This window comes from Mixophyes fleayi, chromosome 3 (genome assembly GCF_038048845.1).
Source record: "Mixophyes fleayi isolate aMixFle1 chromosome 3, aMixFle1.hap1, whole genome shotgun sequence".
Classification (NCBI taxonomy): domain Eukaryota; kingdom Metazoa; phylum Chordata; class Amphibia; order Anura; family Limnodynastidae; genus Mixophyes; species Mixophyes fleayi.
In genome coordinates this window covers 166,249,085-166,274,244 of record NC_134404.1, presented here as the reverse complement: position 1 = coordinate 166,274,244, position 25,160 = coordinate 166,249,085, and the positions used below count along the sequence as shown (strand labels likewise).

General features: G+C 36.1%; 1 protein-coding gene across 1 annotated transcript in view; it reads left to right on the top strand.

Moving 5' to 3' along the window:
* TBX18 (T-box transcription factor 18) overlaps nt 1-24,126 on the top strand; it is a 29,471-nt gene extending 5,345 nt beyond the window's left edge. The window contains exons 4-8 of the mRNA XM_075200619.1: nt 885-1,056; nt 8,994-9,161; nt 11,707-11,771; nt 19,543-19,637; nt 23,173-24,126. Of these exons, the coding sequence (XP_075056720.1) occupies nt 885-1,056; nt 8,994-9,161; nt 11,707-11,771; nt 19,543-19,637; nt 23,173-23,891 (1,219 nt within the window). The 3' untranslated portion in view covers nt 23,892-24,126. The remainder of the gene's footprint in view (nt 1-884; nt 1,057-8,993; nt 9,162-11,706; nt 11,772-19,542; nt 19,638-23,172) is intronic.
* The last annotated feature ends 1,034 nt before the right edge of the window (nt 24,127-25,160 follow it).

Below are 25,160 nucleotides of genomic sequence, written 5' to 3'. Positions count from 1 at the left end.
AAATATCTCCATGATGTACATGAAGAAAAATAAAGGCCACAATTCATTTAATAATTTTTTATACGTAAAGCACATGCTAGGAACATCTGACATACTAATAAATTTAGATGAAGCTTTTTTTACCTATACCTGATAAAATTGATAGCTGTTCTACTTATATACTGTCGCAAGATAGAAATGAACAGAAAAAAACCCACCAAAAACAAACATTATTTCATTATTATTGCCCTAAATGTTTTATTGTAAGGATCTTACAGTGTATTTAACATACTCTGTAAGGCCTTTAATGTATTTAAAATACCAACGTTCCATTTTGAAAAATATACTTGTTGCAAGTGGGGATTTACCAAAATAGCATATATTACCTCAGCCTGGCAGATCTCAATTTGCTTCCATAAATCAGGTTAGGATAAAATTTTTTTTTATATAAAAGTAGTCAAACTTTTCTTAATTTGGGGGATGATTTAATAATTGTGTATATTTTACACCACCTTTGGATTTGTGTTAGTTGCTGAAGCCCAATCAACTTAGAGGAAAATTTAAAAAACTGTAAATTTTCTCCTAACATGATTGGGTGTTGAAAGTGACCTCATATACAGTGAACTCATGTAGAACATACACCTTTAGTAAATCAGTTGATTGAACTTTGGATGTATACAACAATCTACTATGCTGTACAACTAATACCTTTAGTAAATCATTCCCTGGATACTTGTGCATTTGATATGAATTTAGAGAACAGCTTACATGAATATGTACATTTTTCTCAAGTTTAGCAAGCTTGGGTATTTCAAGTATATGTCATACATAAAATGTTTTATTTCTATGTTAATACACAAATATTTTTTAAAAATTATTTTGTTTATTTTTTTACATTTCTTTAGCTATGTCTACCACAGTTCAAAATGGATGGTTGCAGGCAATGCAGACTCCCCTGTTCCTCCACGTGTTTATATCCATCCAGACTCCCCAGCTTCTGGCGAAACCTGGATGAGACAGGTCATTAGTTTTGACAAATTAAAACTTACCAATAATGAGCTGGATGACCAAGGCCATGTGAGTATTATTATTCGTATTGGAAAAATGTTTTCTTTTAAAATAAAATTTATGTTAGACTACTGCATTTAAAAATACAGTTCGCTGGGAGAAAATGCATTTATAAATTGCCATTTGTTAAACAGCTTAGAAAATAAATTCAGATTTTGAATATTTCATAAATATGTGACTTTACTTATGTGTAGTAAAAAATTAACACTTTTCCTAAAAGTGTTAAGGAAAATATAAATACATTTTTAAATGCTGTTTGGGCTTATTTTTTATAATTGTGTAAATGAATTCAATATGCATCTACTAAATTTGACAACAAAAGGTCTAATGGGCATCTGCTAGTAATACAACAGAGGACATTGTAGTTTTATGTGGGTTCTTGAAATGATGATATTTTTGTATAATGTAGAATTTATGGATGGACAGTGCATAATGGGTGGGGGCTGCCTGTCTTGGAGCAGCAACATTTGGTACTAGCAATGAGCTAATGCCCATTTTAACAAATTGAGTTGTGTATTCTTGTGTTCTATAGCTTATTGCATAATCATTTCTCAGCAAAAACACTTACTTAGGACATACTTTAAAAAGTTTCAGATATGATGCTTATATTGTTGACAACATATTCTTACCAGATACTTTAAATATTACTAGACAATATAAGAAATAATTTGCTAATATATTTGAACCTTTAAAAATATAATTAAAATACTCCATTGATAATATGAAGTTTTATACAACTAAGGTATATGTCACATAATGTACAGGGTGGCTGAGAGTAAGTTCTGTCTGTATATAAAGAATAACAGGATTAATTGTAATGGCATTGGGAATGTAGTATGACGTTGTTTTATGCACAAGAGGTTGCTATAGGGATAGTATTATAAAATTGATAACATTTTAAAACAATATCCTGACTATTTTTTGCTTTTTAATGTCTCTTCCTGCCATTTGGTTGGTAATTCCATGAGCAAAGCTCATTGATAATAGAATTTCAAAGCAAGTAACACGACAATCTGATGTACTGGGTGAATGGGCATCATCTACTGCATGGCTGAAGGGAGACTTTTTTTCCTTATATATTCTCTGTAAACCATCTGTTAGCCCAAGGAGAGACTGAAATCAGAAATAGAGCAGCTATTATATAGCTGATATATAGAACATTTTTATTAGGGGTGGACATCCCTAATAATAAGCCATGTAATGAAGAATTTGTGTATTTGTTTGTAAGGGAACGTTTTAGATCTGACTGTATTGACACTGAAGTATAGTTTGGTTACATTCGGCTACATAGTGACTATACAGCAGGCAATTACTTATTAGAAACAAAGAGCCTACTACAGGGCTGAACAATGTTTTTGTTAATTGTAATCAGACCTGGATTGATACAGATGGTGGAGGTATTGCCGTTTTCATTGATTAATAACAAAAACTGTATAGCCTCCACATGTACATATTCATTTGTTTTCCGTTCTTAAAATTGGAAGTGATATAAGTACCTGATGATGATAATGATGATGATATATTTAAAGACCGCAAAACAAAAATTGCAAAATTCCTCAGAGGATGGTTACATATTGTTGGGTTTCACGGTGATAGTTTGCAAGTTTATTTGAATTGATGTCATGAGTGCAGCGTGCAGAAAATACCACACTGTTCAGCTTTAGGGAAAGATTTATAGCAACTGCTGCATGAAGCAGGAAAATGTAAATATAGTTACAATGATTCTAAATTATGGTTTGATTACATTGTTGGGTCTCATATTTTCCTAAGTTCCCAGAATTCTCCAGTTTGCACCAATTAAATTATTATTAATTATTATTATTATTACTAATATAATTATTATTAGTTATTTATATAGCCCATACATAATAACATAAAACTTTGGAGCTTACAATTCCCCCCCATACACACACTAGGATGAATATTGCCAGATGCCAATTTACCTATCAGTATAAATGCTTATCTTCCTATATTCAAACTATATTTTTATTAGAATTAACAGAATTACTAAAATATGCAAATTGACCAATTGAAATACTAATTAATATATTCTCTAAACTGGAGCTAAAACACATTTATTGGCACAGTGCAACATGTTTGCATCAGCATGTTACTGTAAGCTTGAAGCCTACCTTGTATTTATCCCTTGCAGCACATTTACATTTATCTGACATTTATGCTTTTGCTCTACACATGGAAGAAATAGAGACTGCCTTATGTTGGATGCAATTTCCGTCTAAAACGCAGATGGAAATTGCATCCAAAAAAATACACATTTTACACAGGTATGGTGAGTCCCATGCATCTAAGCAGATTGTCATCACCAGGGCTACCACCAGAAACTGTGGGGCCCAGTACAAATTAATGTGGTAGGACCCATTCCATCTTACCCATACATTACCCCCCCATCTGCACAAAACATGCCCCCTTCCGTCTTTACAGTACATGTCCCCCTTGCCTTATCACAGTAAATGCCCCACCTCCCTTATCACAGCACATGCCCCCTCCCTCTGCACAATATGTGCTTTCCCTCTGCGCAATAAATGCTCCATCCTCCATCATAGTACATGCCCCCCACCCTCTGCACAGTAAGTGCCCCCTTCCCTCATCACAGTGCATGCCCCCCTCCCTTATCACAGTACACTTCTCCATTTATCTTGCCTTGTTCTTGACATGATGCAGCGGCTCCTAGACACAGATAGACTAGCAGCGCTCCTCGCAGTGATGATGTCACCATGCCATACTCTCCTAGCCTATCAGTGACTGGAAGCCACTGCATCGTGGAGGACTGCACAGAGCCACGGTGGTCAGACCAGGGGGCCTGGACAGACCAGGGGGCTCGGACAGACCTTTAGTCTGATAGGGTCCCTTACAAGTGTACCACCTGTACCTGCCTGACAGTGGCACTGGTCATCACTATCAGTTCATACCGTACACTAGTGAACGAGCACCTGTAAGTTTCCTGTCTCCTGGCAGGTGCATAAACACATACCTCCCAAGTGTCCCAATCCCTGGAGAACAGTCCCGTTTTCAAAGGACTGTCCCGTTGTCCCGTCCGACTTACAATTTGTCCCGGTATCGGAACACCACATTCTATTTCCATAGCAGCCAGTTTTCTCGGTGGTCTAGGAGGAAGTGGAGTAGGACATATATCCTAAAAGTGCTTATGCGCATGCGCGGACTGTGCAAACTGGAAGTTCGTAGGCGGAGATTGGGCTTGATGGGAAACATGGCTTATTTGTCCCCTCTTTTGGAACTCCAAATGTTGGGAGGTATGTAAACATCTGAGTCTCAGTTTACATAAGTTGAATTTGCTCTAATACACCCATAGAGCACCCTCCTCCCCCTGTTCTGCTTCTGTAATCGCTAGGGGCAGTAAGTAATCGCAAGATGTCACTCAGTTTATATATGCCCGCAAACTAAAGTAGTGCTAGTAAAACAGCATATTATATGCAAAAAACGCTATTTGCGTCCAAATCTACATCATGAGCCCCTGAATGCATTGTTCAACTCACCATCAGGAGAAGTGAAAAGGCATGCGCATTATGTAAAAAGGGGAAACATTAATTTTTCTATCCACTCAAACTACTGTACCACCCTGTTAAAAATGACCTTTAAATTGTCTGTAGCCGATTCATTATCTATTTAATAACATTAGGGCAGCACAGTGGCATAGTGGTTAGCATGTTGGCCTCACAGCATTGGGGTCATGAGTTCAAATCCCGACCATGGCCTTATCTGTGTGGAGTTTGTATGTTCTCCCTGTGTTTGCGTGGGTTTCCTCCGGGTGCTCTGGTTTCCTCCCACACTCCAAAAACATACTAGTAGGTTAATTGGCTGCAATAATAAAAAAAAAATTTGAACCTAGTCTCTCCCTGTCTGTCTGTGTGTGTGAGTGTGTGTCTATAGTAGGGAATTTAGACTGTGAGCTCCAAAGGGGCAGGGACTGATGTGAAATTAGTGGCGCTATATAAATAAATGATGATGATGATGATTAAGTAGAGTCAATAAGACATATAACTTTCAACTATAAAAACTGAATTATAATATTCTAGTGTTCGAACATTTTCTAGTGACCTTGCAGTACTGTTGCTGTTAGTATGAAATTTGTTAAACTGAACTAGTAAGTTAAAATCCATTATGCAGGCTTACACTGAAGTACAGATATTCAGTTTCACCTTTCAGGTTGACATTTTCAAACAAATTATACATTTACATTTTTTTTTTAAGTATTTATTTTGAAAAATAGCATTGATATACAGACAAGAATCAGCAATTAATACATTGCAAGAATAGAAAAAAATAAAAAAACAGAACATAGATAGATGACAAGGTAACAGAAAATATTCGAATAGCAAATATCAAAGACAACAACAGATTGTCATTGAACAAACAAGTGAGTAAACAATTGTTGTACAGATTACTCAAGATTCTATAACATTTTATAATAATCAAATTGGGGGAGGGGGGGGGCACTGGTCCTCACGGAAAAAAAGAGAAAACATTTTTCTTTTTTTAAAAAAAAATGTGCACAAGAGAATACTACCCAGACACTCAGGAAAGGGGATCAGCTTCAAAAACCAAACCACCTATGAGCTGTTCGCTAATAAGGAACATAGGGAGTTCACTTATCAGGAAGTAGTTGGTGTAGGAGCTAAGGGGTTATAACTAAAGCCAAGGAGCCCAAATCTGATGAAACTTATCATCCTTATCGTGTAGATGGTATGTAATCTGTTCCATCTGGGCAATAAACCAAATATAGGATCGTAAGGCCACCATAGTGACGGGCTCAACTGGTTTCCATGACTTAGCAACTAGGCATCGCGCAGCTGCAAGGATATGGGAAGCCAATTTCGCAGACTGTTTATCATTATCAATCAGAGGATAACAGAGAAGAAAATACCATGGATCTTTCCGGACGAGGCACGGAAGGAGGGCCCTAACTCGGTCCAAAAAGGAGGATATTTTAGGGCAGGTCCACCAGATATGTAAGAAGGATCCCATCCGGCCACAACCCCGCCAACATAATGGAGAACTAGAGGGGAACATTTTAGTTAGTTTGTCAGGGGTGTAGTACCAGCTATAGAATATTTTATATATGTTCTCCTTAACTAAGATGCATTTACATTTTTAACTTACAAATTGGTCAATTTAAAGGGTGTCTTGGCTATTATTTAATTATTATTGCATACACAGGGCCTGATGTAGAGTTGGACACAATTTACACTGAAATCATAAGTTTAAATTGCATCCTTCTGCTCCACGGGAGGTTTCTGTCCTCCCTGAACGCACCTTAGTATTCCAAGTAGCACAGATCTGTGTGACTCAGAATACTATGCAAATTGTACAAACATACCTCTTTATCTGCCTTATAGGTGACTGTGCATGATACACTTACGTGTATCTGTCAGAGTGACCCTGTAAAGCAGATAGATGAATGTAAAAAATAAAATAAAAGTGCTGGTGAGCTTCTAGGTGTGAAAGGAATGTTTAGGGGGTATGATGAAAGTATGTTTAGGGGGGATTGATGGTATGGATTTTTTATGTGGGCAATTAAAGATTTTTGGATTCATTGAGAATCTAATGGGTTGAGAGCAGATTACCTCGGTTGTACAGGCTTGCTAGCAATTAAGTGGAGCGCTCCATGTACTAGGGCTATGGATATGAATATCACAGCTGTTTTTAGATGGACTAGGATTTGCTTTGGTGCAACATTCCACAGTCTCTTCTTTTGTTTCAATAACTTCTATTGGTTGAACCATAATGGCTGTTTATGCTGACAGGGCCTTGGAGACTATAGGGAAAGAAATACGGCTTCTAGTTTCCTATACAATAAAAAAAAGGATTTTGTATGTGATATGTGGTTCCCTAATGAGAAGATTATCTAGTTCCAGATTGTCAATGGTACATGCACATTGATGACATGGCTCCCTGAAAAAAACAAGAGGTTATATATTTTTATTTCTTTATTAACATTTATTTATATAGTGTCAGTATACTCTGCAGTACTTTAAAATTGAGAACAAACACAATAATAAATTAAGACTGGGTATTAATGAACAGACACAGAGGTAAGTGGGCCCTACTGACAATCTGTAGGTTAAAAAATAGTTTTCGGGTTAACCAATACTTATTGAAGCTAAAATGTCAAATCCGGTCCGGTCATGGCGGTATGAAAACTGTAAAGTGTAAATTTCTTAATGTTGACTAGTGATTTCTAAGGAAACATTATATTTTTTACACTTACTCTTCTCTGAGGAACAGCACAGTGATGTGTATTGCAAAAAAACATTTTTCACTTTCTTACTTAATAAATATGACTTTCTTCCTCTGCAAGAGTTTATGGGGGAAATTCAATTGGCCGCGTTACTGGTATTACGGTAATAATGCGCTTAATTACCGTTATTACGGTAATTTCAACGCCGGCAAACACACCTCTATATGAAATTAAGTTCACACATCCAACTTGATCTATGTGTAGTTGTGTCCATTTTACAGTATCCTCTATTAATTAGTGCATACCCCATTCCACAACTTTATGGTCTGAGCAGTCACATTTATCAGAACCGAGTGGAATTTTTTACTGTGAATGAAATGAGAATAGTGAATGAAAGTAAAAATATGGCCTTAGTTCTGTCTATTTGAACCACCCACTTAATGGGAAAATTTATTTTTACCTCCTAAAATACTACTTGCTTAACCTTATCTATTATTTACTAATAGTTATTTATATAGCACCATCATATTACACAGTGCTGTACAGAGAATATTTAATCATTTACATCAGTCTCTGGCCCATTGGAGTTTACAGTTTAAAAAAAACAAAACTTGAAGGAAGTTATGCAGTAGTTACATCAAAATGTATATTTCTTCATCTTTTTGGAAAATAAATAAAAATGAGCAAGAATCCCAATAGGTTCATGTCGAAAACAGATATTCACAAAAAGTATATTGAAATTGTCAATACGCTAATAAAAATGACAAAAACAAAAACTGAAAACAGTGTCCTTAGTCCTCAAGTTCTGAAGCAGTCCAAGGGGTACATTTGTCAAGCTGTGGGTTTGAAAAAGTGGAGATGTTGCCTATAGCAGCCAATCAGATTCTAGCTATCAACTTGTAGAATGTACTAAATAAATGATAACTAGAATCTGATTGGTTGCTCTAGGCAACATGTCCACTTGTTCAAACCCACAGCTTGATAAACTTACCCCAAGTGACAAATGTGAGAAACATGCCTTATTCTAGAGTTTCATGGTGTAGAAAAAGACAATCCCAACAGATAGCTTTTCTTTACTCTCCACTGAGTTCCGAATAGATGAAAACATACTCAGGCTCCTAATGTTACTTAATACAATCTCAAAGCTGATTGGATGAAAATGTGAAGAGGAGAAATGATATATTACAATATTCTTAAAGTGAATGCCATGTAGTTAAGTACATCTTGTCACTATAACCGTGACTGTACATATTATTGCAAGGAAACTTATTTTAATTGGAAACAAGTGACTATTTCTCCATTACTGAAAGCATATTGTTTCTATGAAAAGCATCAGCAGCTACATCAATGGGATTGGGAAATGGACAAAATACCTTTTCCATCACAGTTTGTTCTTGATTATTCATGGTTTCCACCACAATTTTGAAGTCATCAGCATTAACATAAGTTAGTATTAGCTTTTGAAGTTGCAATATGAAAACCAAACCGCGAATTCAAACACAAATATCCACTTAACTATGAATAATTAGGAGCAGAAAATAATTCAGAATGGAATGAAACGTTATTGAAGACTAAAATATGAACTCAATTTATTACTAATGATTAACATTTAATAATCTCTTTATACAGATTATTGTATATGGTAACTAAGAAAAAAGTCCAAATAAATGCAGAGGACAGTTTACATTTTTCTCATTGATTAGCAGAATTATGATTTTCTCCCTCCCAGATTATCCTTCATTCGATGCACAAATATCAGCCACGTGTCCATGTGATTCGCAAAGATTGTGGTGATGAACTGTCTCCAGTAAAACCGATTCCAGCAGGAGAAGTAGAGAAGGCATTCACATTCCCTGAAACAATATTTACCACAGTGACAGCATACCAGAACCAACAGGTACTGCATAATTGATTTTATTTTTATTTAAATAGTACAGATGTGACAACATGATTAATGGTGAGAAAATCAATAACAATTTTAACAGAACATCAGGGGGTAAATGTATCAAGCTTATAGCTTCCAACTTGTTTGAAAGGTTGAGATATTGCCAATAGCAACCAGTCAGATTCTACTTATAATTTATATAGTACATCCTACAAAATGATAGATAGAATCTGATTGGTTGCTAGAGGCAACATCTCCATTTTTCAAACCCGTCAGAAACTCTCAGCTTGACACATTTACCCCCAAGTCTCCTAATGGAATCCTGTTATTTTAATTGTATACAATTTGAGAGAATTTGAACAAAGATATGCTTAGTTATAGCAAAACAGTAAAACAAATGAAGATGAAAATCTACGGAAGCTGCTGCTTGGTTAAAGGTTTAATATGCTGTCTAGTTAATGTGAAGGAGGTTCGTGCTTTTCTATCATGCATCACCCCAGAAAAAGACAGAGATGGTGTAATTGCATTTTTAGGGCTTCATTTAGAGTCTGACGCAAAGGCCGTTTCAGGCGCATCGTGCACCTTTACAATGACGCGCATGCTCAGTAAGAACCTGTTCCGTCTGATTTTCAGATGCAGTGTACACTTGTGACAGCTTGCGTCTCTGTATGAGGGAAAGGGCAGAACGCAGTGTTATGTAGGCGTGAACTTATAATAAAGATAGTATGGGCATCTACCTGCAAATTAAACCCGAGACGGACTCAGACGCAGACATAGCACACGTTAAAAAAGAGATAAAAAGTGCAGCAGGAATGAGGTGGCGCAAGCAGTTAGCTAGCTGCGGGGACTGGCCGCAGTTCGATATGGTATTATGATTGGGCTGCAACTTGGGTTGTGTCCCACTCGTAATACCCTACCAAGCTGTGGGCAGTTCCGGCAGCTACTCTTGAGTTTGCATTTTAGACGCACATTGCGTCCGACTCTAAATGAGGCCCTTAGTGTGCAAGGAATCATAAATGATTTGTACAGGCTGCAGAATGGTAGATACACACACTTGCGCATGGTCATTTATTGAACAAGAGTTATAACTGACATGACATACAGTTTACTTTGCACACACTCCTTGGTCTTCAGATTTGTTTACTTTAACGCAAAATGAGCATTTGCACCAAAGCAGGTGTGTGATGTCACAAGGAAGCATTCAATTCTGCCACGTTAGTGTAGGAATAATGCGACTAACTAATTGTATTTCCGTTAATACTAGGGCTCCTAGCAAAAGCCACTGTTGAAATTACCGTACATACGGTAATAGTGCGCACTTTTACAGTTGTAACGGTAATAGTGCGCAGGCCGCATTACTCCTAGAATAACACGGCCAAATTGAATCAGCCACATGGAATTAATATATATTAGTAGTAGTTGTCAATGTGTTGTGGTTATAATCCTTTTATTATAGCATTGTAATAATATATACAGTCATGTGTGTTTTAGAAAAGTATATGTAAATATCATATACACACCAAAATATGTGATGGAGCCCTTCATAATCCGTGGTGGAGAAATTTCTGTTTCCATATACTGTATAACAAAATTATTACCATGGAATGAGTATTCTATGGAAAGCCATGAAAAAGAGCATTCCTCAAGTCAATCATTAACACATTTTATGTGATGTATGTTTGCATTTTTAGTACAATCACAGATATATTATACTGAAATCATAATCTGTTGGAATCAAATGTCCTTTCTACTGAAGTTTTATTCATCATTTATAAGAGTTTAAAAAATAGCCCTGGTAGAATACAGAATTATGCCTGAATTACATTGGTAAGTGAATGAGGAGAGGACGTTATTGAGCTTAAATAAAAGATTAACTAAACATGCGGTGCGGGTTCTGGACATAGATAAATAAAAGTAATTGAGAAGACTGAGATCATTGAAAATAAATAATTAGGCTTTAATAGCAAATTATAGAGCAATGCATGGATGTAGCACAAGCTCAAAGTAGCTGGACTTAGGTAAAAGCAAAATGATACATAAACAGACTTTTATAATCAAGTTTCATTCTGTTGACTACAGTAGTACATTATCAAATGTTTTCCTTTTCACCACATTATTGCAACTGATATTTTTTATGTCAACACAAGAAAATGTACAGACTGTCTATAGTTAACAATTGGGGGGTCATGCTGTGCTATATGCTTTTTTATATCTAAGTATGTGTACAAACCGCTCATTTTGGAACTACTGCTTTTGTGCGTGCTTAGCAGTAAAAACGCATATTTAACGCCTAGAATGCAAATTGCGTTCAACTCAGCATGAGCCCCTTAGTAGGTTTATTAATCGTTTAGTTGTCTTAGTTCTTGCAGAAATAATAACATCGGCACATCCCCTGAGCTTTGGTTGTTGGTTTTAAAATTGTGAGACTGTTAAGAGAAGAATGTATATTTCCTGTTTGCAGTTGATATTTAGGAAAGGAAGACAAACATGCTTCTGTTCTGTAGCTAATATTATTTTACATTATAAATTACTTATTACTTTTGTGTTACATTTCTAGATAACTCGCTTGAAAATTGACAGAAATCCATTTGCCAAAGGATTTAGGGATTCTGGGCGAAACAGGTAAGGAGTGGTTTATATATATATATAAAATTCATATGGTTTTTACAACAATTGTACAAGCTATCCTGCCCACGCTGAGGCAGTGTCTGATTCTATCTATTGGAGAACTTTACCAGATATTGCATGCTTCAGAGTGACTTCATTTATAAATCCAAGACCACATTAGTGGAAGACAGAGAGGAAAGACTTATAATCACAATAGTACCATTTTTTAAAAGCTTTCCCAAATGCTTTAACTAATGGAGTTATAAAAACATATATTTATTTGGAAATTTCCACATAAAGGCTTTCTGTACATTCTGTGAAAACGTCTTCTAGAAATAGCAGTTAAAAAGCCAATTTGAATCTCCACCATTATTCCTAATGTCTTTTCTGATCAGATCTTCTCCTATGTGTTTATTGGGCTTGGGTACGTGTTAACGGGAACGAGAACCTCGACACGCTTCACACCTACACAAAAAATCTGATTGCAATAAAAAATGAATCCAATATAAACAGACTTACCTGCAAACCGAAGACCCAGCTATCCGATGCCAGCGCATGCAGACAGGCCGTCATTCCGATGAGGCAGCTCTCTGGCAACTTCACTTTCACGTCAGTGCGCCGTGGATTAATGTTAATTTAAAGGGGCAATGCCTGGACCCTGCAGGCTAAAGGCCTCATTTAGAGTCGGACGCAATGTGCGTCTAAGATGTGCAGGAGTGGAGTGTGCCGCAGCTTGGTAGGGTATTACGAGTGGCAAGCAACCCCAGTTGTGACCCACGCGCAATACCCTACCGAGCTGCGAGCAGATCGTGCAACTAGCTAACTACTTGCGCCAATTAATTCCTGCAGCACATTTTTAGCCCTTTTTTGATGTGTGTTGCATCTGCGCCTTACTGCGTCCAGGATTTACTTAGGGGGTCACACCTCCTGTGTCTATATTATACATTTTCACACCTTCACAATTCCGCATTCCGCCCTTTCCCTCGTAGTAAGCCGCAAGCTGTCACAAGTGTAAATTGCATCCAATATGCAGGCGGATATGGTGCTTGCTGCACATGCGTGATAGTGGTTTTGTGGTCGATGCGTCTAAAACGGACTTTGAATCCGACTCTAAATGAGGTCCTAAGTGTTTAAACACTAAGACAGCGAGGTCCAGACATTGCCGCTTAAAATTTACATTAATGTACGGTGCACTGACGTAAAAGTGAAGTGCCGGACAGCTGCCTCATCGGAATGACGGCCTGTCTGCATGCGCTGGCGTCGGAAAGCTGGATCTTCGGTTTGCAGGTAAGTCTGTTTATATTGGATTCGTGTTTTGCTGCAATAGGAATTTTGGTGTAGGTGTGAAGCGTGTCGAGGTTCTCGTCACCGTTAAGACGATTACCACCGTTTTATTGTGTCCCCCTCTTACATCTGCACCACTGACATTCCAAACTGTAGAAAGAAGCACTTTACTTTTTATAACAGGCATTTGAGCAAAGGGTACTTTAGAGGACCACTTATATCTGATATGTGTAAATAAACTCACAGAGCATAAAAACAATATGACAATATGTTTACATTTACTTTCATGCACACAGAACAAATAGAGAAACATATTGAGGTTAGTATTCCTTTAAATTAACTTCCATCTGTGGTTTTATCTCAGAGAATGATATTAACCAATCCCATAGCTATAAGTAGTTATAAGGTGCAATGTGTGTCTTCTAGTTAGCATAAATTAAGCAGGGTTTTCATATAGGGTTTTTGAATGTCCAAGTAGAGTTAAGTTATTAAATATGGTTACCTTATGTGCCTAACCATAACAGAAACATGTATTTTTGTAGCTGATCTAAGATCAGCTGTGTGTGAAGCAGGCAGGAATCATCAATTTTGCAATGAAAAAATGCTTATCATGGGTTGATATATTTTCCACCAAGTTTGTACGATTAGTGCCCGTTTTAGAAGGACGAAATGCATGTGCTTGTAACAATATTCTTATTGTGGGAAAAAGGAAAAACAACTTAACATTGTTTGGATATATGAACATTTTATATACATATGCTTTACATATCACAAACTTTCCACCTTAGTATGACAGGATCCTAAGATCAGTAGTATTATTAGTTGTGCTGTTCGAGGACCCTGCTGCTCTGTTTTGGGGCCTATTTATTAATGAACAGGGATTTGCCCTGTTAATTATTATCTGTCATCGCGAAAATGACAAATAACATTCCGGATTTATTTTTTAAAAAAAATCATCCCGGGACAGCGTATCTGATAGGAGACTGTCCTGGCGATGACATCACTTACCTTAAAACTCCTGCTGTTTGTCTCTTCTCTCCGGACACTTTCACAAAGTGGCTTTGCACATGTATGACCTAAGGTCATGCATGGGTAGAGACATTCTGTGATAGAACTGTAGGTAAGAGCAGGTAAGCTACCAAAGATCCCTCTACCGCAATGCTCTCCCCATACGGTAGAATGGTTAACGCCATCTACAGATGGCTTTAACCAACAGGCTCAAACTCTGAAAAGCTAGGATTGTTTGGAGCTTGTTAAATAGCCCCAACCTGCAGTCCCCATTGACAATTATGGGGACTGCGGTATAATGCAAAACTTATATCTATGATATCTCCGGTGTTAGGCTTTTGTTACATAGTAGTGTTACTAAAAGATGCCTAAAGCATGCGGAAAAAGCTGTTTGTGTAGTTTATGGCTTAATAAAGAGAACTCTTTGTGTCTTTACATTGGTTATATTACCTCTGTCACATGTAACCCTGCTTTCACTAACTCAGTCACATAAGGGGACAGTGCACTGCCTCCCACAAGATGGACTGTTGTCGTAAACGTTCTGATGACCTTATTGGTTTTTAGTAAAACAAGCCATAAGTCTACACTAACTTTTCCTTGAAAAATACATTACAATTTACGTTACAATTAATCCTGCAATTCGCCTGTATTTCAGTACTGTGATCTGGTTTGTAAAACCACAGAATATAAATTCACAGTTAATTAAATAATGATGCTAGCATAGCTGTACTTCTTCCTTCTCAAGTGATAGATAGTATAACATAACAATCTCTACTTTGGTATCACTTTTAAAACATTTACTACATCTTTTCTAACTGGTTCCCCATTGATATTTTCAATTGAAAAATTGAAAAGTTAATTAAGGTTTTCAAATATTGTGACAGTAAGGCATAAATATTAAAAAATACAAGAAAATATAAATGTTCAACCCAGGCTATTAATAATTATCTGCTAAAATTACCGCTCTTTTTTGTCCATAAACTCTATCTTTCCCTTAGTTTCCTGATATGTCAAAGAGGTACAGCTACTAAAGTGTCTATAGGAATTATACTGACCATATGCTAAAATTGTATTGGATCGGCAAGCAATTTGGCTTTACATGTGAAGGGACAAAATGCACATTGGGGGCCTGTTTTTGGGTTAGTAGCAAAACAAAGAAAAGTAGCAAATTTGCACCAGGACAATTTTACATTGCAAGGGGTACATATTGACTTCTTTTTTTGCACACGTGGAAAATACTGGCTGTTTTTTCATGTAGCTTTATTTTTACACTGAAATTAAAGTTGATCTATGACATGCCATATACCAACTATAAATCTGTTCCTACATTTTAAATTTACCTCCCCCTCTAATGCAACATGGTTTTGCCACGGTGCAAATTTGCTCCTTTGCTTCTAACTCAAAATCAGTCCTTGGGTAACCAAACATTAATGTGTGCAGCAAGGATTAGTCAATTATCAAAGAAAAGATGGCTATACAATAGCATACAGTGCAGTTCAACAACGTTCCCATTGTCAAATTGGGTTTTAGTACAGTTGCACAGAATTTCAGTACTTAAGTACATACTTTTAAAAAATGCATTGTGCACAATTCTAAATTACACTATTTTGAGGCAATTTAATATAAAACGTTTAACTTCATATTTTAGTGTATGTTTACATTGTTTCCCAATTATAACAAATTGCTGTCATAGCAAGATGAAACAGATAAATATCACAATGTATGTGTTGCTGTTAGGAAATGGCTTCCTTGGCCTCTTTATTGCTTTTGCTACAACTGAGAAAAGTAAAAAAAAAAAAGTATTTATTCATTTACAAAAAGGAATGTTTTCTCCCTCTAGCCTCTTGCTTTTGTTTGATCTGCAAAAAAAGGTGACAGGCTAAAATCTGGTTTAGTTTAAGAGGTGATTTAATCATGGCTCAGAATTAGTCTACTTTAAGACCTTGGGACCTAGCTTCACAGATATTATAGTTTCTGAACTACAAAGAAATAAACTCAGAAACAGAACTTATTCCTGTGAGCACACCACTTTCCAATAAATAGATTAGGTAAAAATAAAAATTCCTCATATAGTTTTCTTTTCCACATAATGCATATTTCTTACATTATTTTATATATTGTTATTATTTGATTGTTTATTACCTACTCGTTCACATTATTTTCCGGTAGTGAGAAAATAAAACTATATGAATTATTTTATAATGTTCTCACTTTATTATAGATTATAATTTATTTATATAGTGGCAATCACATTATGCAGTGCTATACAGAGAATATATAATCATTCACATCAGTCCCTTCCCCATTTTAGCTTACAGTCTAAATTCCTCAAAACATTCACACGTACTATATTTTTATATATATCTATCTTTCTATATATATATATATATATATATATATATATATATATATATATATAAAATTTATAATTTATTTATAATTTATCTACTATATAAATGCCTAGTGGCGTGTGTGAAAAAAAAAAAACTAAGCTGCAGCGCCACCTGCTGGGCAGAGTTATACACTGACCTATATATTTCTTGAAGGAGAAGTGACAGTTGGGAGTGGATGGTGGTTGCCGGGGGTGACAGTGGGAAGTTTTTAACACCTTAAGTAGCTTGATGAAGGATGTTGCGATGAAGATGAAGGATGAGGTGATGGAGAAAAATGATGAGCTGGTGACATGTGGACAAAACCACGTTAAAAAGGGCGCTTGCGTCGGGAAGTAACGCTTTTCCCCTGAGGAGGCCTGGGCTAGGCCCAATTGCATGACAAGAACCTTTTTAACACCTTAAGTAGCTTGATTTGACTAGAATGCATGAGTATCATGCACGGGTTAACTTGTCTATATATATATATCACAGTCAATTGTGTCAGAAGTCAATTAGCTCACCAGTATTTTTTTGAGCTGCTGGAGAAAACCCACACAAACATGGAGGGAACGTACAAACTACGCACAGATAGGGCCTGGTAGGAGTGAAACCCGTGACCTCAGATCTGAGAGACAGCAATGCCAACCAATGTGCCACTATGCTGCCTCAATTATATATTATTTCCAGATGTGTGTTCACCTAAGCTTATATTTTTGCAAGTATTTTATATACACCTACAATGTGCACAAATATTCTTGATTGAAGTTAAATGTGCTGTATTTGCTTTTAAATATGAGATTTAAAGTAAGTTTTGCTGACTAAGGGCCTGATGTATAGTGGGACACAATTTACACTAAACTCGTAACTGTAAATTGAATCCTGTAATTTATACAGTATTCCAAGTTAAACGGATCTTTAGGTTCGTTCAACTCAAATTACTATGCAAGTTGCACAGCAACACCTCTTTATCTGCCTTATGGGCCGGTGTGTATGATACACTTAAGTGTATCAGTTAGAGTGGCCCTGTAAAGCAGATAGATGAATACATAAATTAATGTTAAAAAATAAAACAGCAAAAGGGTTGGTTATGCTGTTTGGGAGGGGTTGCAAACCTTATTTTTTAATTTAATCTTTTTTTTTAATTCTTTTCATTTAATACTGCAAGGTCTGTTGCACCAGCAGAAAGCACTCGCAAAATATCCCTCTCCTAGAGACCTATCTGCGGCTGCTTTCAACTCAGCATAGCATGTAAAGTGCGTGAACATGCCTTTACATTGCTAGGCTCGCCCACTAACTTCGCCGCTCTACCTGTCTAAGTGCAGAGAGGTGCAAGAGGAAGATCCGTCTGAATGCAAACTGAGGCGGATCCTTGGCTAAAAGTGCTATTTGCACTGTTCAGTTCAGGCCCTAAATGCTCAAATGCTCACATTAGAAAGTTTAACAATAGTGCTACAACTCTATTCACAGTAATAATTCACTTTACATCAGTTAGATCTGGCTGCTGTGTGACTCACAAAATGATAAATTAATTTTACATACAAGGTGGTTTTGATGGATTTTAGAGACATTAAGAAAATTTAACACATTAAACGCCTTCTTTAAGCAGAAAAGATTGTCTTTCAGTCACAGCTGTGAAATTGGATATTTGTTTTGGCTTGGGAATATTTTAGTTATGCAATCCTAAAAAACATTTTAAATCACAAGGAAGTCCTTTCAGTATCGCTATGTCATTACTATGTCAATTAATATTGTCTTATATTTCAGCCTGCCATTCTATTGTTAGCATCTATCTATCTATCTATCTATTTATCTATCTATCTATCTATCTATCTATCTATTTATCTATCTATATTATTGCTATAATTTTGTACCTTAATTAAATGTGTCGCATTGTAAGATATTTGTAAAGTAAAAATGTCAAAATATATATATAAAAACAATGTATATGACAATTTCCGAGAAAGAAAAACAAAATGATAAAACGTTAGTGGACATAATACAATTTTGTTAATTCACTGCACAAGACTCTTTTAACAATTTTGCCAGTTAAAACATTTTTTTGGTATAATGCAATTTAGTTTTATATATAGAATTTCAACCTCCTTAAAGTCGTATATAGTTGCAAGGTTTATTTAATAGAAATCAGCAGCTTAAGCCATTAAAAGATATCCTGGAGAATATTAGCAAAGTGAAAGCAAATTTATGTGGTGAGAATAAGGTTCTATTCTTTTGCTAAACTTTGAGTCTGACCCTATAAAATGTTAAATCAGGAAGGTAAAAAATTTCTACCCTTTAAATAATTATAAGTATTTCACTAAATAAATATGGGCATTTGATTGCATAAATTAAATTGGTGATAAAATGTGGAAATTGTTGGAAGGCATCTTGTATAAATTATCACCCGGGCTATACTCTCCAGGAGGTACCTTTTATCTCCTATTTAACTAGAAGTGAAAAGTCTGGGTTACTGCTGAAAATGAAGGCATTTTTGCCCAGCTTCAACTAATAAATGCTTTATAGCTGTTGCCTGCACAATATCTGTGATCTCAGAAAAACCTTGGCATAAAACAGTTTGATAGATATAATGAGGTTCTAAAACTGGCATTAAATAAAAACAAATCGCTTACAATAAAATAGTTTAAGAAGTTTGTTATTAGTAGAAATTGTGTTTTTCCTTATAAAAGTGGTTTGTCAACATTTTTTTTTTTTCTCAGCCTTTTTTAACTGTGTTAAAATGTGCAAACTTGAGTGAGACTTTGAACAAGTCATTACTTTTCATGGCTCGTTCATATCTATCTGTATTTTTAGCATTTTTACATGCATGAAAACCACATTAATAATAGGTCACATCAGAGTCAATTGTTCCACTCCCACCATTATATTTCAAATCGTATTACATGGCACAACATATTTCTCCTGCTTTATGGTACTTCTCCAGTAAAATAAATTAAATTGGTAAAAGAGCCATAAGATAGCGTATGAAAAATGCATTAAAACGCATGACTAAAAAGCATCTGAAGCGCATTAGTTTTCATGCGGTTTTACCAATTTTCTATTGCAAATGTTTTTATAGATATATCTATATGCAATATCAACATGTATTCCATGTGGATTTTTTTTAGGATGGGTTTGGAAGCCCTTGTGGAGTCTTATGCATTTTGGAGACCCTCTTTGAGGACACTCACATTTGAGGACATTCCTGGTATTCCCAAACAAGGTAAAGCTTTTTTGATAGATTTAGTGTGATACCTATATCTGCTTATGGCATTACCATTATTGCTACAACAACAATCTCCTGACCTGTGTTAGGAGCAAGCAAAAAAATAAGCAAATTTGCACATTGGCAAAACCATGCTGTATTAGAGGGGGAGGTAAATTTTAAATGTGGGTATTTATTGTGGAGGGCATGTCCTAGATCTACTTTAAATTTCAGTGTAAAAATAAAGCTATCAAATATTTGTGTGCTACTTAAAAAAAACAGCCAGTATTTTCATTATGTGCAAAAAAATAAATTAATTTACACCCCTTGCATTGTAACATGGTTTGTCCAGGAGCAATTTGTTTTTTTGCTTTGCTCCTAATTCGGCATCAGGCCGAAGTTGTTAAGTGAGAAACTTTAGAGATGATGAATTTTGTTTGGAATTGAATGTTGGGCTTGAGGTTATTTTTGTTGAGTGGTTATGCCAGCTGAGGTAGGCTGTAAAATGTTATTTTGGTGGGGAAGGTTGAAGGGAGGGATGTGTGGATTATTATGGGCTTATTTGTAAAAAATGTACTGAGTTATGCTTTAAATTGCAAATTGAGATATTTAAGTATATAGTATTATAAAAGTGTAAAAGGCTTTGAAAACTTGCTTAATGATGTAATCCTGCTTTCAGATGGTTTATTTGTCATTCTTTAGTAGGTTGTAGCTGCTAAGTTTGTTGCAAGCTATTTCCAGTGTCTGACCTTTTACCAGCAACAAAGCTGTACATAGTTACCTAAAAAGTTGCTTATGAGCATACCGCTCAACATTTAGACTTGAAATAGGGACAAAATAATCACCGCCTCGATTCAACCATTCAAACTCTGCCCCAATCTACCCAAACCCCATCCTGATCTGTCCAAAAATGCCCAGTTTTGTACAAAACACAACTTATTTCCATGTAAGGCCTTCCCTTATGAGCTCCATGAATCGGGACAGTTGGGAGGTATGAGTTTGGGCAATCTTCTATTCTTTTGTCTTAGATATAGCAAACATACTTCTGAAATAAAAAGACTGTTTCTACAGTTTCCCAAAGCTGAAAATGTCAACTTGCAGATGCTTGGCCTTATTTAGAGTTATGAGTAAACCCATCTAAGGGGTTTTTATTATGATGATGCAAATGGCTAGAATTGAATATTTTTTTGCATGCAGGAAAAATACTGCATAGATTGGCATGTATCATACTAATATTGGGCAGCTTTGTTTTAACACTGCGATTTGATGTTGAGCTCAGTTGTGTCTCTCCCCACAACTATAAATCTGTCCATACATTTTAAATCCCCCCCTCCCCATCCCCACACAGCACAACATGGTTATACCAAGGTGCAAAATTGCACCTTCTAGCTAGGCTTATTCCTAACTAATGAGACCCACTGCCCATCAAACATCAGTTTCTTAATCCCAATTCCACAGCAAGCAAATAACTTGTGACTTCATTTGTGTTAATGCAGTAAACAACCTTCTATATATTTTAAAAGGAAATTTAAGGTCAAGTACAGGTCACCTTCATCAACAACATACACTTTTTCTAAATTTAGTTCCATCTTAACAGGACGTATCGAAGGTGAAGTTAAAAGAGCATACGTGGTAATTGTCTTGATAAGTTTCATGGCAGAGCATATCATTTCATCTGGAGTAACACTAAAAATGAAATCATCACATCTGGTCTTTCCATATATTAGTTTCAATGAAGTGATGATAGTGAGTTAATGATCAACACTTGGCGGTAACGTCTGTACATATGGGCTTGATTTGGTATGCATTTACCATTAATGCTGATGAAATAACATGTTCTGTCATGAATTACATTGTATATAAAACAAAATATCTAAGTATGATAGTAGAATTTTAATATTCAACACATTGTAGAGTCTCACATCCAAGACTTCATGCTACAGAAATCCAAGCACATATGTTAACACCCAGTGCAGACACCCAATGGGGGCACATTTACAACAGCCGCCCTACCATGAATTTAAGCACATATATGCTAGTTCCATTATGCCAAATCATATGGTGTATTTCGGGCTGCAGATGACCCTATGTTTTGTTCTTTGTGCTCATTAGGTATTTGTAAGACTTTTAAATTCTGCTCCCACTCTTTTAAACATTTTATTATTATTATATTATTATATATTATTTATTATTATATTATTTTTTATTAGTTTTTCTACTAGGATTTGAAAAAGTAAACACATGGCTCAACTATAAATTACAAAGGCAATTAAAATACCTTCCTGATTGCCTACTATCTTTCTATGTCATCACAGTGGTCCTATTTATTTATTATTGTGTTTTTATATAGTGCCACACTTTTATGCTGCACTGTAGAGAGAATATTAGATCACTCACATCAGTCCCTGTTTCAATGGACTTTACAGTCTAAATATCACACACACTAGGGTCCATTTTGAAAGAACCTAATTAACCTGCGAGTATATCTTTGGACTGAGGGAGAAACCAGAGCACCTGAAGAAAACCCATGTAGACATTAGAAGAACATACAAACCCCATGCAGATAGAGCCCGGGTTGAATTCAAACCATGGCCTTAGTGCTGTGTGGCAGCAATGTCAAACATTGTGCCACTGTGCTGTCATATTGCTCTGAGTCAATTTAGAAGAGCGACAGATGGTAATGACAGCTGCACACTATCATCACTGACAATCCTAAGATCCAGGAAGTAGGCAGTAATTGATTGATTTGGTTCCTACCTCCTGATCATTTGAACTCAACACACAGTGCTTTCACCTGCATCTGCTCTAACTCTACTGCAGGTCCAAATGTGTCACATCACATGAGCTGATGGTGCTGAATTGAAAACTCTTACTTCCCTGATATCACCTCTCTGATGCGGGACAAACCACTGCTGGCAAAATGCCATTGCACTGCCCCCCAATGCTTTATTTCCCCCACTTCAAAAAAATAAATAAATTAAAGTGTTAATAGCCTCAAACAAGCTTGACTGATACTGTCTGAACACAGTGTTTTGGGGGAAAATGGGAGGATTGTTATGCTAATTTTTTCAACACTACTCTGTGTTAGGCCAGTGGCTGCTAACCTTTCCATATTGTGATACACCTGTCCTGTAATTCAGTCACTCTGGGCATAAATATGTTAAACTACTGTGCTAAATAAAACTGGGCAAAATATAATAACCAAAGGCAAAAAAGTATCATTTATCTATTTTGATTAAATTACTAATTTCCCTTATCTAGAACAGTACATTTGTGACGGTCCCTCCCCAGGAACTCCAATGTTTTGTGCATGGCTATTGTGGATGAATTGGGAACCCTGTTTCACATTTCATTTGCACATCTTTGACCTTTTTTTGCTTTCCATCTGTTCCATGTAAATCTGTGTCCTGACACACTGGTTGGGAATTAACGGTTTATGTAATTACTCTGGTTAAAATACTGTAAATGCATGAACATGATGTTTATTATGTGTAGTGTATTATTTACATACATATATGTATTTACGTATTGTATATATATATATTTTTTTTAGGAAATATAGGAGCTTCCTCTTTATTGTCTGGACATGGAGCAGCAGCTACTCATCCTCACTTACTGCCAGGTTCCCCCTGTACTTCTCCAACTTTCCATTTAGGAGCAAATACAAGTCAGCTTTGCAGTCTTACCCCAGCAGATTATTCTTCTTGTGGCAGATCCAGCCTTGCACTTAACAGATACAGCACGTCACTTGCTGAGACATACAACAGACTTGCAAACTCAACCAGTGAAACCTTTGCAAACCCAAGGACACCTTCCTATGTTGGAATGGCAAGCAGCGCGACAGTAAATATGTCCATGACAGGAGCTGACAATGATAACTTTGGATGTCCCCAAACAAGCTTATCTATGCAAATTTCAGGAATGTCTCCTCAACTTCAATATATCATGCCTTCACCAACAAGCAATGCTTTTAGCAGTGGGCAGCCACACCAAGGTTCTTACAATGCATTTAGACTGCACAGTCCATGTGCTTTGTATGGATACAACTTTTCCACTTCACCAAAACTGGCTTCTAGCCCTGAAAAAATTGCCTCTTCACAGGGAAGTTTTTTGGGGTCTTCTCCAAGTGGAACCATGACAGATCGTCAGATCCTCTCTCCTGTGGATGGGGTTCATCTCCTTGGTGGTGCAGGACAGCAAAACTTCTTTGACTCTAGAGGATTAGGAAGTCTAACTCTATCAGCATCTCAAGTACCCGCTCATATGGTTTGATGGGTAGTGTTAGGAAAGCATCTTTTCTTTCAGTATTGAACTTTTAATTAATTTTTACTTAGCTTGTAAATATGTATATGTATATATATAAATATTAGAACAAGAACAATGCACTATCTTGCTATTATCTATCTTGGTTTTATATATATTGTTTTATATTTCTTGTAGTTTGCTTATGCACAAAATAAATAGCAAAACTGGCACAACCACTCACTTAGGCAAGGTCTTCCACTAATTAAACACCTTCTTCAAGGACCATTTGTAATCTATGTTCTTGTATCTATTCTAATATTCAATAATCATAATAATGAATGTAGATTTTTAAAAGGAATTATAATTGTTTACTAATATATTTTTTTTAGAGATCTCTTGCAGTTTCCTACAACAATATGGGTCAATGCAAAATTAAATGATTTAATAGAAAGTTACAAAACGCCAGTTATAGTTTAATGTTTTTTGACAACTTAAGGATAGGGTGAAATTCTGTATTTAAAAAAAAAGAAAAAGTACATGGAAAAGCTGGTGTTCTCCATATAACAACAACCATTCAGACAATTATTTTCATTTTCCAAGCTTCACAAGCAAAGTGAGCATTAGAATATGATTGGATGCTTTAAGTTACTGAACTTTTAACTATGTACCAGTTTTCATAAGTGTCCACCTCTATGTGTAACATTTTTGAAACTATCCATAAACTTACACTTAACACAAATTTTATTAAGAGATAATAATCCGTAAAGTGAGCGAAACACAATATTTTAAAGTGATCATAATAAAACTAACTTCTATTCTAGACCAGGTTTATAATATGTCAGAGCTGTCATTTAATAATGGATCTGAACGTCCATGGCCTCATTAAGAGCTGAAGTGGTTTCCATCTTAAACGCAGACGGAAATTGCATCCCACAAAAAGATACAGCATACACAGGTATGTTGAGCCAGACGCATCTAAGCTGACTGTCATCACTATCAATTGTGACACCAGTGATCAAGCATATTTGCTTCTGAATCTCAGTCTACATAAGTTACATTAGCTCCAGCACAATCTTACGCGCCCCCTCCATTCCCCGATCCACCTCTTCAATCCTAGGTGGCCGCAAGTGGTTGTAAGTGCAAGATGGGGCTCAGTCAACATATGACCGCAAGGATAACTAGTTCTCTGTGGGCATGGGCAGAAGTAAAATGGTTTATATGCTGGAAATACAGTTTGTGTCCAACCCTACATAACCCCACCAAGGAGTATCCTTGACTATGATTTATTTTTTTAAT